The 16,498-nt window shown below is 29.7% G+C and overlaps 1 protein-coding gene across 1 annotated transcript in view; it reads left to right on the top strand.

The window, feature by feature from the left end:
* Positions 1-444: 444 nt before the first annotated feature.
* Positions 445-16,498, top strand: part of LOC145277819 (protocadherin Fat 4-like) — a 514,458-nt gene continuing 498,404 nt past the window's right edge. The window contains exon 1 of the mRNA XM_080129718.1: positions 445-785. Within this exon, the coding sequence (XP_079985844.1) occupies positions 701-785 (85 nt within the window). The 5' untranslated portion in view covers positions 445-700. The remainder of the gene's footprint in view (positions 786-16,498) is intronic.

Genomic DNA, 16,498 nt, shown 5'->3' with positions numbered 1-16,498 from the left:
AAGAAAGCATCAAGGTTAGACTTGAAACGCCAATAATATACATTTTCACAGTGGTTCGTTCGAGTGCCTCTCGCGTGCCTCTTCGTTTAAGAGAAAAACAAACTCTATTTTCTCTTTATTTTATTTCTTCATCACCTGTTCTTACCTGCGATGTCTCTCCTCTAACGTAACAAAGACGAAGTGTAGAAATATTGGAATGGAGATGAATATTTGTAGACATCAAACAATGAGGCAAGCCATATACATTATTTACGAGGTCGATATTATAGATAATCATTTAATTATAGATGCATATATCGTTACATAAACAATGTTCTAATCTGTTTGTTTAACCTTTAGTCACCAGCACGCATGGTTCGCGCCACGCCCCACCCATAGACATTAGCAAATTGTGTGACTCCGCCTTTTTTCTATAGGCTTGTTGAAAGGGGTAGATCGAGCTATGAAGTTATTTCATTGTCTTCACCTTTCTTTAGTTTTTATAACGACCAACAGCGGCAAGGTTTGCAGATCTTAGCCGTTCGAGAATTTTAAGATTGATTCGAAAATAGTATCAAAGAAGAAAACAACGAGAAGAAGGTGGAGGGGGTAGGAGGAGAAGAAGAAGTAGAAGAACAACAACAACAATCTTAACCGTCAGAATGAATAAGAATATGTTTTTGAACTAAACGCACAAAGTGATTTTATCGATTGTTTGACAATGAAACAAACTCGAGGGCCGATGAATTGGATTTCTCTGCTTTGGTTCCAAAAGATCCTCGTCTTTCAAAATGCCTTTATCGCTGGTAAGTAAACTACAGTTCTTTGCTCGTTGTATGTCACCATTCCAAGAAACAAAATCAAGCCGAGACAGGACATCTATATGTTAATAATTCCGTAAATCCCTACGTCAAACTGTTACTAATATTACTACATGGCTCATAAAATTTGCAATGTCAGGAATTAAACATGTGAGAAAAACATTGAAACTGAAAACTAAGAACACTCTTCTATTACAAATGCGAAAAAATGCAAATACAATAGATTAAATAAGAAAGTCCATTTGAGTAAAATTGTTAAGAAATGAAACCTTTGTTTTCTACTGCAAATGATTATGTCATTGATCGAAATGTTTGCAATTCACCGTTTACTACCCTCGTCATAGTCGTTTGGTATGGAAGAATGACGAAGTCAGTCTTCGTTAGAAAAATTATAATGCATAAAAAATGGGTTTAAGAATATAACAGAGTTAAAAGGGGTTCTTTTTAATGTGAAAACTATTATTTAGAAAATGCAATGAGAAAACAGCGTTTGACCGTTTGGAATTAAAATTTATTTTGTTGATGAATTGACATTATTTGTTTTAAATGTTTTTTTTTTGTAAATATGACAAAAAGTTTCAATTTATTCTTATAGAAATAAAACAGGAAATCCTTTATAATTGAATAGTTTTCCGGCAACGGATTTCATAAACTAATGACGATTATATTAGCAAATTATATTTAAATTATTTTATAAACTAATGACAATCATATTAAGAAATAATAGAAAAATTATTTTATAAACTAATGACAATTATATTAAAAAATTATATCTGAATTATTTTAAAAACTAATGACAATTATATTAGAAAATTATGTAAAAATTATTTTATAAACTAAGGACAGTTATATACGAAAATTATATTTTAATTATTTTATGAAATAATGACAATTATATTAGGAAATTATATTTAAATTATTTTATAAACTAATGACAATTATATTAAGAAGTTTTATTTGAATTATTTTATAAAATAATGACAATTAAATTAACAAATTATATTTAAATTATTTTATATACTGATGACACTTATATAAATATATAATATTTGAACTATTTTATAAACAAATGACAATTTTATTAGCAAATAAGCTTTAAATTATGTTATAAACTAATGAAAATTATATTAGTAAATTATACTGAAATTATTTTATAACTATATTAGCAAAGTATATGTAAATTATTTTATAAAATCATGACAATCATATAACGAAATAATATGTGAATTATTGTAGAAACTAATGACAATTATATTAAGAAATAATATTTGAATTATTTCATAAATTAATAACAATTATAGGTACTCTTGTATAATTTGATCCGAATTATCGTGATTTCCCGTCAAGCCCGGATCGGGTGAGACTGACAATCCTCTGTTTCAGCCGAGCGGCGTAACAGACGCAAACTAAGGAAAAAAGCAAAACAAACCGAAAAAAATAATACAAATGCAAATTATAAAAAAATAACAAAACACCTACCTTGAAAAAAAAAAAAACAAAAAAAAACAAATATGTTTATTTAATTTATTTTAGTTTATTTTTTTTGCAAAATATTTATCAACAGCAAGTTATGTAAATATTGTTATCTTCAAGAAAGGTTGCTTACCTGTATGGATGTTAGGTGTAAGTACAATTTTTTTTATTTTTCTTTAACCGTATTTTTTTTCTTATTTTTTTTATTTTATTTTCAAGACTTTTTGTTCAGTCAGTTTTTTTAATTTTATTTTCAAGACTTTTTGTTCAGTCAGTTTTTTTTAGTTTATTTTCAAGACTTTTTGTTCAGTCAGTTTTTTTAATTTTATTTTCAAGACTTTTTGTTCAGTCAGTTTTTTTTATTTTATTTTCAAGACTTTTTGTTCAGTCAGTTTTTTTAATTTTATTTTCAAGACTTTTTGTTCAGTCAGTTTTTTTATTTTATTTTCAAGACTTTTTGTTCAGTCAGTTTTTTTTATTTTATTTTCAAGACTTTTTGTTCAGTCAGTTTTTTTAATTTTATTTTCAAGACTTTTTGTCCAGTCAGTTTTTTTTAGTTTATTTTCAAGACTTTTTGTTCAGTCAGTTTTTTAAATTTTATTTTCAAGACTTTTTGTTCAGTCAGTTTTTTTTATTTTATTTTCAAGACTTTTTGTTCAGTCAGTTTTTTTTATTTTATTTTCAAGACTTTTTGTTCAGTCAGTTTTTTTTATTTTATTTTCAAGACTTTTTGTTCAGTCAGTTTTTTTTATTTTATTTTCAAGACTTTTTGTTCAGTCAGTTTTTTTAATTTTATTTTCAAGACTTTTTGTTCATTTTTTTTTCTGGGGAGGGGATATACAGAAATAGAAAAACATGTTTTTTTTCAAGAAATAATGATTTTTTTTTATATTACGGTTGTGCATTGCCGGCGGAAGAACTTTCTTGAGATGGGGATATTTCCTTAAGAATCTTTTACTTCGGTCGACTGTTGATCGGCCATCGACAGCAAAGAGGGAAGTGATGGGGTAGAGGAAATGGAAGGAAGCATCCCAACCGAGTAGCTTTCGGAAATGTGATTTATGATGGAGACAAAAGGATCGTTTCCCAAATTTTTGTCTCCACATAAATTCAAGTAAATATGTACCCAGAAGCTCCCGGCTGGTCCTGCATTTTTGTTTGTTATGCTGTTTTGACCCAGAGTGATTCAAGGATTCTCCCTATTTTATACGTTTTCTTCGGTTGAATAGAGATTCATCAATTTCTACAGTGTGCCCTGGCCTCCTGTTTACCGGGGATTCCTCAGAAATACTCCTGATAAATTTCTCTCAGAAAGTTAATGATCATGTGCGTAATGATATCCATTGTCTACATTGTCCATTGGTACATTGGTACACCGGCAGGAGAAGCCATCCTTTACGCACGATCTTTTTTAGTAAACATTTGTGTTTACAATTGGTGCACCTCATTCTTTGGGAAAGCAATTTCTTTTCCTGCTGAAAATATAGTTGTTTGTCAGCTTTTTTGGGTTCAGTCGATTTCTTCCAATTCGAATGTCGTCTGCTTTCATTTACATATCGCTTTTTCATTGGCTAAGCAAACTCCCAGAAATTGAAGTACAAAAAAAATATTCAAATTAAATAAATCATTAAAAATAACTAATCATAAAATAAAAAAATACTAAAAACATTAAACAAAAAATTTAAGTCGAATTAGCGTTTCAACATTTGAACAACGCTCGGTTGATATCGATGATTGCCGGTCTGGCCCGATTCGGGCTTGACAGGAAATCAGGAGAATTCGGGTCAAATTATGCAAGAGTACCAATTATATTAGCAAATTATATTTTACTTATTTTAAAAACTAATGCCACTTACGTTAAGAAAAGTATTTGAATTACTTTATAAACTAAGGACAATTATATTAGCAAATTATATTCAAATTATTTTATACACTAATGAGAATTACATTAAGAAATACTATTTGAATTATTTTATAAAATAATGACAATAGTATAAACAAACTATATTACAATTATTCATAAATTAGTGACGATTATATTAAGAAATTATATTTAATTTTCTTATAAACGTATGACAATTATATTAGCAAAATATCTTTAAATTATTTTATATACTAGTGACAATTTTATTAAGAAATAATATTTTAATTATTTTATATAATAATGACAAGTATATTAGGAAATTATATTTAAATCATTTTATAAACTAATGAAAATTTTATTAGGAAATGATATTTGAATTATTATATAAAAATGACAATAATATTAACAAATTATATTAAAATTATTTTATAAACTAATGACAATTGTATTAAAGAAATAATATTTGAATTATTTTATAAACTAATTAAAATTCTATTAGTAAATTGTATTTACATCATTTATTTAACTAATGACAATGAGACAAAAACAATATTTGAATTGTTTTATAAAGTATTGACAATTATTTAAAGAAATAATACTTTAATTATTTTATAAAAAATAACCATTGTATTAGCAAATTATATTTAAATTATTTTATTAAAAATGACAATTATATTAAGAAATTATATTTACATTAATTTGTAAACTAATGACAATTATATTAGGAAATATTATTTGAATTACTTTATAAACTAATGATAATCATACTAAGAAATTATGTTGGAATTATTTTATAAACTAATGACAATTATATTAGCAAATTATATGTAAATCATTTTATAAATTAATGAAAATTATATTCAGAAATAATATTTTATAAACTAATGTCAATCATATTAAGATATAGCATTTGTATTATGTTATAAAATAATGACAATTATATTAGCAAATTTTATTTAGATTACTTTATAAAATAATGAAAATTATCTTGGGAAATTATATTTTAATTATTTTATGAACTAATAACAATTATATTAAGAAATTATATAATCATTTCTCTCTGATAGGTTCATAAGAGTAGTAGTTGAGGGGCAAAAATCAGAAGCTCACAGTATTAATGCTAGAGTCACTCAGGGGTCCAATTTGGGGCCAGCTCTTTTTCCTGATCTACATTAATGATCTTCCAAATCACACCCTTACATCAATCGTAGACATTTATGCTGATGACACTACCATCTATGGTAGCACATACCAAGTTCTCTCTGATTCTCTCTCTTCTGATCTTGAGCATGTGACACAATGGGGGAAAGGAGTGGCTGGTTACTTTTAATGCATCTAAAACCAAGCTTCTCTTTTTACATCATCGGCGTTCTGGTCCCCATCTGGCATCAATTGAAATGAATGGCTCTTCTTGGGGAGGCCTCAAGTTTTGACAAGTTTCTGGGCTTGACCTTTACTCCTGATCTTAAATGGAACACATATATCAAATCTGTTGCCAAGGCCGCTGGAAAAATTGTGGGATCCTTCTATCGATCCAGTAGATATCTCCCTGCTGATGCAATTCTCTATCTATATAAGAGTCAGGTACGTCCAAGGATGGAATATTGTTGCCACATCTGGGCAGGAGCTGCTAGAAAGGACTTGTCCTGTCTTGATAGAGTTTCAAATAGACTTCGTAGCCTCGTAGGAGATGCCCGTTTCTCTTCGCTGCAACCTCTATCTCACATGAGGCATGTTGCGTGTCTGCTTTATCGTTATTTTCATGGAAGTCCCCCCACCTCGCCAAACTTTCACAAGCAACACTCATCTAGCTGAAAACACTATCAATAATTCCCCCACTTATTATCTGTGCCTAAACCTAAACGTAGATTCCATGAACAAAGTTACTTTCTTAGAGCTGCACGCCTGTGGAATTGTCTTCCGTTTTCCTGCTTTCCAGCTGACTACAATATGGTTGTCTTCAAGTCCAACGTAAACAAGTTCTTGATGAGCCGTTTCACTTGCTAACAAATTTATTGAATTTCCATTACTTACGATTACTATATTGTCCAATTGACTACTGTACACTCTTAACCCTTATCCTCGAGTGTTCTCTAGGCCTTGATATGTGCTTATGCCTATGTAAAAGAAGAGAAATAATATTTGAATTATTTTATAAACTAATGACTATAATATTAGGAAATTATATTTAAATTATTTTACAAAATAATGACAATTGTAATAGGAAATCATATTTAAATTATTTTAACTAATGACAACTAGATTGAAAAAATAATATTTGAATTATTTTATAAACTAATGAAAATATTATTGAGAAATAATATTTGAATTATTTTATAAATGAAAGACAATTATATTAGGAAAATATCTTTGAATTATTTAAAAAAAATAATGACAGTTATATTAGCTAATTATATTTAAATTATTTTATAAACTAATGACAAGTATAGTAAGAAATAATATCTGTATTATTTTATAAATTGATGACAATTATAATAGCAAATTTAATTTAAAATATTTCTTAAATTAATGGCAATTATATTAAAAAAATATTTTATATTTTTATAAACTAATGAGAATTATATTAAGAAATTTTTGTTGTTTATACATTCATTACAATTATATTAAGCAATAATATTTTAATTGTTTTATAAACTAATGAAAATTATATTAGAAAATTATATTTAAATTATTCTATAAACAAATAATAATTATATTAAGAAATAATATTTGAATTACTTTATAAACTAATGACAATTATACTAAAAATATTATTTCAAGTATTTTATAAACTAATGACAATTATATTAAAAAATAGTATTTGAATATTTTATGAAATAAGGACAAATATATTAGCAAATGATATTTAAATTATTTTAGAAACTAATGATAATTATATTGGGAACTTATATTTAAATTATTTCAGTACGTAATGACAATTATATTAAGAAATTATATTTGCATTATTTTATAATCTAATTACAGTTATATTAAAACTAATATTTTAATTATTTTATAAACTAATGAAAATTATGTGAGGAAATTATATTGGAATTATTTTATAAACTAATGAAAATTATATTAGCAAATAATGTTTAAATCATTTTATAAACTAATGACAATTATATTAAGAAACAATATTTCTGTTATTTTACAAACTAATGCCAGTTATATTAGCAAATTATATTTAAATTATTTTATCAAGGGATTACAATTGTATTAGCAAATTATATATGAATTATTTTTTTTAAGCTGATGACCATTATAATACGTTATTATATTTGGATTATTATATAAACTAACGACAATCATATTAAGAAATACTATTTAAATTATTTTATAAACTAATGATAATTATATTAGCAAATTATATTTAAATCATTTTATGAACTAATCAGAATTATATTCAGAAATAATATTTAAATTATTTTATAAACTAATGACAATTATATTAGGAAATTATATTTATTTTATAAATTCATGACAATATTATAGAGAAATAATATTTGAATTGTTTTATAAACTAATTACAATTATATAAAGAAACAATATTTGAATTATTTTATAAATAAATGACAAATATATTAGGGAATAATATTAGAATTATTTTATAAACTAATTTCAATTATATTAGCAAATTATATTTAAATTATTTTATAAAATAATGACAATCATATTAAGAAATACTATTTGAAATATTTTATAAACAAATGATAATTATGTAAGCAAATTATATTTAAATTTATTTATAAATTAAGTACAATTATATTAAGAAATATTATTTGAATTATTTTATAAACTAATGACAATTATATAAGGAAATTATATTTAAATTATTTTATAAACTAACGACAATTATATTAAGAAATTCTTTTGAATTATTTCATTACCTAATGGCAATTATATTAGCAAATTATATTTAAATTATTTTATAAACTAACGAAAATTATATTAGTAAATTATATTTAAATTATTTTATAATCTAACGACAATTATATTAGCAAATTATATTTAAATTATTTTATAACTAACGACAATTATATTAGCAAATTATATTTAAATTATTTTATAATCTAACGACAATTATATTAGCAAATTATATTTAAATTATTTTATAAACTAACGACAATTATATTAGCAAATTATGTTTAAATTATTTTATAATCTAACGAAAATTATATTAGCAAATTATGTTTAAATTATTTTATAACTAACGACAATTATATTAGCAAATTATATTTCAATTATTTTATAACTAACGATAATTATATTAGCAAATTATATTAAAATTATTTTATGAACTAATCACAATTATATTAAGAAATAGTATTTGAATTGTTTTATAAACTAATGATAATTATATTAAGAAATAATATTTGAATCATTTTAAAAACTGATGACGATTATATTAGCAAATTATATTTGAATTAATTTATAAACTAATGACAATTATATTAAGAAATAGTATCTGAATTATTTTATAAACTAATGACAATTATGTTAGAAAATTATATTTAAATAATTTTATAAACTTTTTACAATTATATTAAGAAATTATATTTTAATTGTTTTATAAAATAATAAAAATTATATTAGAGAATTATATTTAAATTATTAGATACATAAACACATTTAAACATAAAAAACATTTAAAAAAAAAAAACTAATTAGAAGTTGTTAATAGAAAATATTGAAACCTATCGGATATCAAAAAGTATACCTTGATTCAGATCCCTAGAGACTAAATCCGTATATAGCGCCATAGTTTAATCGATAGTGAGCAACATAAAAAAAAACGATGGTAAAATTAAAAACTTATCACAAGTTATGGAAATCATCTGATGAGGTTATTCTTAGTTTTAAAACCTGTAGATTTCTTGCAATAACAAATTTATTATATTTGATATTGACTAGTACATTTGTATTCCCTTCACTATTGGATGCCTCTTAACATGGCTAAAATTATAATAGATTTAACTAATTGTTGTGGTGGAACTTACCTATGTTACCTAATAATAGACTATTCCAATCTCAATAAATACCGGAAGACTAAGTCGTAAGGTGTCAGTCGACACCCGGTACTTGTACTTGGCCGGTCACTGAAGTGTGGTGTATGCATATATGCTACACTCAAATTAATTGTCCTCGGTCAATGGAGGAAACACGTCTATATTAAGGTAATTTTATTTTGCAAACTGTCAGAGTGTCCCTTTTGAGGGGAGATTTTTTCTCCCACATTAAAAACCTTGTGTCACATGTAGTTTTCGTGAGGAAGCAAATAAATACCCAGTCGATATCCGGTACTCGTACTGGACTCGTGGCTGAAGTGTGGTGCCTGAACAAATGATGCACTCAAATTAATTGTCCTCAGTCAATGGAAGGGGAAACCCTTCTATACTAAGGCAATTTTATTTTTGAAGAATCCCCTTTTGAGGAGAGCTTGTTATTTCCCACATTAAACCGACCTTGTGTCACATTTTGTTTCGTGGGAAGCAAATAAATAACCAGCCGATATCCGGTGGACCAACGTAGGTCGTTCGTCGACCACAACAAATAACCCGCCTATTATATTTTTTGCAATACATATTGTTAAATTATTTTGGCGTTCTGTTTTTTTATTTGTAACCCTTTAACAGAGCTATAAGAGTGGCGACGTCGAATTTCGAACTCACAGAGATCACTCGAATTAAAAATAATCCCAATATTCAAACGAACTCACGAAAGAAAGCTGAATAAAACCAAGCAAGTGTTCAGAAAACACTGATGCAAGTAGAAAAAAACAAATAAGTTCGAAAACCAAATAAGTTCGTGGACATAAAAGTTTAAATTTCAAACTCGTAGAAAGTAAGAACATTTTCATATTTTTTCTTTTCTTTGATTGACACTGTCACGGCATCTTTGGCGCACTCGTAAATAGGAAAGAAGGAGAAATAGGAATTATTCGTATTTTTTTCTCGTGTCACTAAATAAGTGTATCAGCGAATATTTTTTTGACTTATTAAAAAAAAAGTACATACGGTTTTCGACTTTTTCGTTACGGTCAACATTATTCTGTTCTATGGAAAAAGACATTTACCTTGAAAATATATGAATATTTCTGTCGATATATAAATATTTTTTTCGATGAGAAATACATTCTTTTTGGGAGAAATATTCTTTCCAAGGAATTTAAAACTGTATGTCCAACATTCGTTTGCAAAGTTTTTAAAAGAAACGAAATATTTTTCCCTTTTCCTCAAATTGTTCTAAAAATACTAAAAACGGGTTAATCTGAACACGGTTTTGAAAAGTACATTGGAACTATTATTAAACCTGCAAATTGAACAACAACAACGCGAAGTAGAAAGACAAAACGCGGAGAAGAAAGACAATAACAATATCAACAACAATTATTTTAACACCAAAAACGCACAGATGAAAGACAAGAACAATTATTTTAACACCAAAAACGCACAGATAAAAGACAAGAACAATTATTTTAACACCAATTTGCATAGATGAAAAACAAACAACAACAACAACAACAACAACAACAACAACAACAACAACTAATGAGGCTAGAGGCCCAACGATATGAAAATTAACAGCACAAAAGAAAATTTTTAATATGTAAAAAAAGGACACAAAGGTACTCATTGCAGAAATAAAATTAAATACAAAATCTGAGTGTGTATAAGAAGACTTAAAATAACGAAAAAGGGTTGCGAAAATGTGTAACTATAAAAATTCATGATAAAGAAATAAAAATGCAACCCGATTCGTTTCAGACTTTTCCATAGTAAAATTAAATACCTGGAAGAAATTGAATAAACCGACAATGCTGAAAACATGCAAAACAGCAAAGGCCGTTAACGGTATACAAATTAACTTCGAAGGTTAATTTTTAACGAATGCCACATTATTGGAAAAGACAAAAAAATTAAAAATCGTGCATTAAGGAATACCACTAACCTCCTCGGGTCGGACTGGATTCATGAATTAAAACTATAGAACCACCCAATCAATAACTTTTGCAAAACAAAAATAAAAAAGTACAACAGATGCCTATGCTTTGAAAAACAAATTAAAAAGAAACTTTTCTTGTTCTAAGCCACAAAAAGCCACACACAGAAGGCGTAAACAAACCGATACTATTGTAGATCGAACAAAAGTACCTCTCCCCTAACGAGGACAGCGCCTGAACACAAACCAAGCAAACAAAATCAGGCTGAGTACTCTAGTCCTTAAGTGATGACACCCTTGCCAACTGACCCAATCGTAAATATCTATGCGACTGCAGGCGATTTTTCACCGGATACAAAAACTTCATTTACACTGTAACAGATACCAGTCGCAACTCTATTTGTCCCCAGTATTGGAACATTATTTACCGAGTCAACGTTACTCAAAGATATTATGCGCAGCAAAATCATAGCACTCAAACTATTTTTTTTACAATATGGAAGAACTCCGGGGCGTTTTACCTGGCAGCTTTAATAAAATAGACAGTTTATCAGAGTACAACACTAGTGGAAACCCCTGGGAGAATATCCCCCATTGTCTGATAGATTATTACAAGCGCAGTCCTAGGTGAGGTTTATTGACACTAAATTGCTTGTGACGGAGTCTACCCATGCAAGTAATCAATTATTTTATGAAATTCTCGCGATTAATACATGAGAAAATGACAATAAAACATTTTTCTTGCAGGCCAAAAGAAAAATAATTGCACTGAACAATGAATCCCTCAAAAAGTAGAGGCTACTGAAATTGTCTACGATACATTGAGCCTTCGGAAATCACACCAGAACCACGACGTTCGGACAGGAAAAGTAAAATCATCAAGTCACTCATGACCCACCCAAATAGGAAAAATACTAATACACCATCCTGAGTTATCAGCTTAGGAGGGGGGGGTGTTGTGGCGGAACTAACCTATGTTACCTAGTAATAGACTATTCCAGTCTTAATTAATACTTGACGACTAAGAAAAAGGGTAAAAGGGAGATAATTCCCTATCAAACTTTATTAGACTTATTTCCCCTTGTCAACCAATTTTTTTTCACGCATCAAAAACAAAAGTAAACGAATAAAGCAAAAACAACTGCAAGAATACGAAACAATCTATGGAGCCAGTAACTTTTCTCTTTTCTTTTCCAAGATGGCAACTAATATGGCTAACGAAGGTCAAAGGCTTCATCGACCAAAACGTTTCACAAATAACACTCAATATGAGAACAATAGTCCGATCAAAACAAGTAATACAAATTTAGTCTTATTAGTAGATGAGAAAATATCATCAAATATGTACATTGATACATATTTTCGATTAAGAATGATAATATCACACTAACGATCGCCGATTCACAATTATACAAATACAGAATAACGCAGACTCACAAGAAAAAACACAAACTCAAATAGATTAAGTATATATGTCATTTGTGCTCTGGATGTGTATATGAGACCGTCGCGGAAAATAACTGTAAAATGCTAGCCTTAGTCAAGTTCGCGTATATTAAGTAAGATCCAATTAGGATAACTTATTTATCGATGCCATCACCATCATTAAATTCAGCAGTTCATCTAATAGTTCTTTTTAGTCTACTTTGACTCCAAACCTCTACCTTAACTCATTCGGCTTTACTCTAATCTGCTTCAAGTCCCCTGACTCTAATAACCCTTCCGTAATTGTTTTGTTTTATTTTTTTAATTAAACTTGAAACTGTCAAAGTTGCATTAACTATTAAATCCTTAACGACCGAGACAATTTTTTTTTCAATACAGTGTGCCAAATACTTGTTTCAGACTTTTAGGATTTAATTAGACGTACATAAGTCGTGCATAATAAATAAAACCAAGGCACCACTAATTTAAAAAATAAATTTATTTATTTTTTATAAAAATTTTTAACGAAAAAAATGTGGCACACAGAATAAAAAATAATTGTCTCAGTCTTTAAGGATTTCCTTATGTAAATACTCATGTATCTATTTACTTTCTGCTTTAAGAGAAAATATTTTTAAACAATTTATTTTTTGTAAATGCTTTTTATATGACTCTAAAAAGATATTTGCCAAAAAATAACCTCTCCAGTGAAACTTGTGAGGAAATTCATATTATTTATTTTAATAATATCACAACAGATTTTTATGATATTTTATGCTGACAAACCCAGTAGTTCGTCCGCGGCGAAGTTGCTTTATTAATAGCAAATCAGCAGCAGGAGGTAATTATCGTACATAATTTAGTCGTACATTTTTAGTAAAGCTCCCTACGTACAACTAAAATTCAGCACGACTAAAATGTTGGATCAGCTCCTGCTGATTCAAGCAACTTTGCACGTTGGTTTTATATTGCAAACAGCAGGAGCAATCAGTCGTATATTGGTTGGGCATATTTTTGGTCGTACATTTTTAGTGAAACAACTGAAAATATGCCCGGCCATTTTTATGATTTACGATATCTACAAAAACTTTGTGTGTGTGTGTGCGTGCACGCGTTAGTTCGTTTCCTATGGATTCGAAAACGGCTAGGTCAATCTTTATGAAATTTCACACGAAGGTACTTTATGTGGCTGGGGTTGTTCTTATGTAGGTTTTGTATATGTATCGAAAATCAATCAACGAGAAAATCCGGTTAAAGAAGGAAATCGGATTTTGACCAAAGTTAACACTTTCATACAACCTAACATCACAAGTGCATTTGAGAAGCTTTATCTCCGCACAAGCAGAAAGGCTCAGTCTATAAATTTAACTGCATATTCTTTTATAAGACAAGCGTGTTCGAAATGAATGTTTCTTTTAGAGCACAATTGAACCATGATACTTGACTTTTATGCGTATTCAAATGATTATGTAAAATAATTTAAAAAATCCAACATTTGGTTCTTTGGATAGGGGCGCGTTCGAAATGAATGTTTCTATTTAGAGTACAATTGAAGCATGATACCTGAGTTTTGCATTTTAAACTTTAAGTGAAGCCATTATTTACGCATAATTTTATAAATCAACAATACAGTGCAGTATAGACGACAATGTATTGTAGACTAAGTCACTGCGGGGAGGTGTGTGAAACTTCCTTCTGGTGTACTACAATGGGTCATTAACTAGAGCAGTCAATCAATTAATTTGATTAAAAAGTGGGCGATTCCACTGATTTAGATGAGTATACGAGGGTGGAATGTGTTTTTTTTTTAACTCTCAGAAAGGTATTATCGTTGTTGCTAAGCTCCATACACTCAGTGACATTAACTGTACGAACTAGTTTCTGTTATTTTATTAACAAGATCACGTGATAAGATTGAACAGGTAAGATTTGTTGAGGAATCCAATTATTTAATCTGAGTCATTGATGTTCGGAATAAAATATATGTAACAGTAATATAGTGCATACGTGTTCAAACTAATAGGGTTTATGCTTATTCATGCACTGTTGACCATTTAACGTGACATGCTTTGGAGTTTGTCTTTTAATATCTAGAACATGTTCATCGATGTACTAAGTTCAAATCGTAAATGTAACTAAATATCTACAAGATTTATAAGTCAAGCATTTTAATAATGAGTACCAAATAGACAGTATTGCGTAGATAAGATACTTCTTAGGATTTCCATAGTTAGGGCGAATTAAATCAACGAAGACAAAGAAACTTGCATGGAAAAATGAAGGATAAAGCAGTCTCAGAACAAGCGGACCTTTGAAATGGGGGGGTCACTTCTTACACACAAAAAGATTATGATTTCAGTCTATGTACTGCCGACGCGTGTACTCTCCTGCCCGATCTGGAATTTTCTTAGCTTCTAACCACATGACTCCCTGATCTCAAGATCATATTTCGTAGTCTCTCATCCACTGTGGCGGTCGCTTCTCTCTACTTGGCCTCTGAGGTGTCTCGTCCTCCTCCTGTTGCTGCACATTCCCATCCATTACTTTGCCTTCCACTGGTCTGATGTCGAAAATATGCCTTGGTACTCCGTCCACCACAATGTTGTTTCTAGTGTTCCTCCCAGTCTCGCGACCTCTACTCCATTGTGTGGTACAGCGCGCCCCCGGTGGCTTCACCCATACCTCATCCCCGAGTTTAATGGTCCCTGTGGCCTCTGCCTCTCTGCTTGCCGGCTCAACCCTGGGATGTCTCCAGGAATATGTGAACGTTGACAGTTGTGGAACTGTGTCTTGCACTTGTCCCAATCTAGGCGATATATTATACCAGTAAACGGCTTGCTCAGGAGAGGTGCCCCCTCTCTCCGCAACTGCCTTTATGGTGCAATGGTTTCTCTCCACGATCCCGTTGCCACTGGGCCTGTAGGCAGCTCTGAAAAATTGTTGGATATTCCATTTCCTCATTACTTCCGTCACTGCTACTGACTTGAACGCAGTCCCGTTGTCGGTTAACAACTCTTCCACGGGACCTCTCTCCAAAAACACCTCATCAAAGATTGCCGCTATTTCATTGCCTGTTCCTCCACGTAGCTTCTTCCATAGGGCAAATCGCCCGGGCCCACAGTCAATCATGGTCAGGTAAAGTCCACCCCTGTAATGGGTGACATCGCATGCCAGTCTCTCCCAGGTCCCACTCACCCCCAATTGACCAGCTTCATGCGTGCTTGGAGCAGGATAAATCGACTGACATCTGTCGCATGTCCTGACCACTTGCTCCTTGGTGACACTCGGGTCGACTTTCTTCACCAAGTACCACGTCCTCTCTACCCCCATATGGTGCAGATTGTGCAGCTCTCGCACGCCAACATCATCTTAATCCGATGCAGCAACAACATCTTTCTTTGGCAAAAGCCAACTCTTCTTCACTCTCGTGAGAGCATCTGCTCGGTTATTCTCAGAAGCCACCATGTCTACGCGAAGCTTCTAATCACAAAAAAACAATGAGAAACATAAGACAGAAATTAATTACGTTTGAAAAATGATACACTCCTGACATTTCCGAGAAATATAAATCAAGACTGTCCTATAAATGAACTGCTATTTTCCCTTTTAAATATGAGGTGTCACAAAAAGTGTCGAAAAGCAGAAAAAAAATGTGTGCATTTGAGTTCATTTGCTTCAAAATAAGAAACGTATGCATTTTTTTCATGATTCAAAGTTTTCACATAATGTTTCGTGGTCATATTTTGTTACTTCCTCTAACCTAAGTTTCTTACTAGTACTGTTTTTTTTAAGGCAAGTCTATCTCGGCTAGAAATAAACGAGGAAGTCGACGAAATTGTTTACAGAATAAGTGGTATGCTAACATAATGAAAACGCACTCGGAATAATACGAGATTGATTACTTAGCTGAACTTAAATAGTAAAACGTAACTTGAATTCTTTTATGCGTAATCATTATTAGCACATGTCAAGCATTTCAATGGCTAGTCTTGAT

Source organism: Euprymna scolopes, chromosome 6 (genome assembly GCF_053919585.1).
Source record: "Euprymna scolopes isolate OS-2025 chromosome 6, ASM5391958v1, whole genome shotgun sequence".
Taxonomy (NCBI): Eukaryota; Metazoa; Mollusca; class Cephalopoda; order Sepiida; family Sepiolidae; genus Euprymna; species Euprymna scolopes.
The sequence above is the reverse complement of the archived record's forward strand: the minus strand, read 5'-3'. Positions and strand labels throughout refer to the sequence as shown.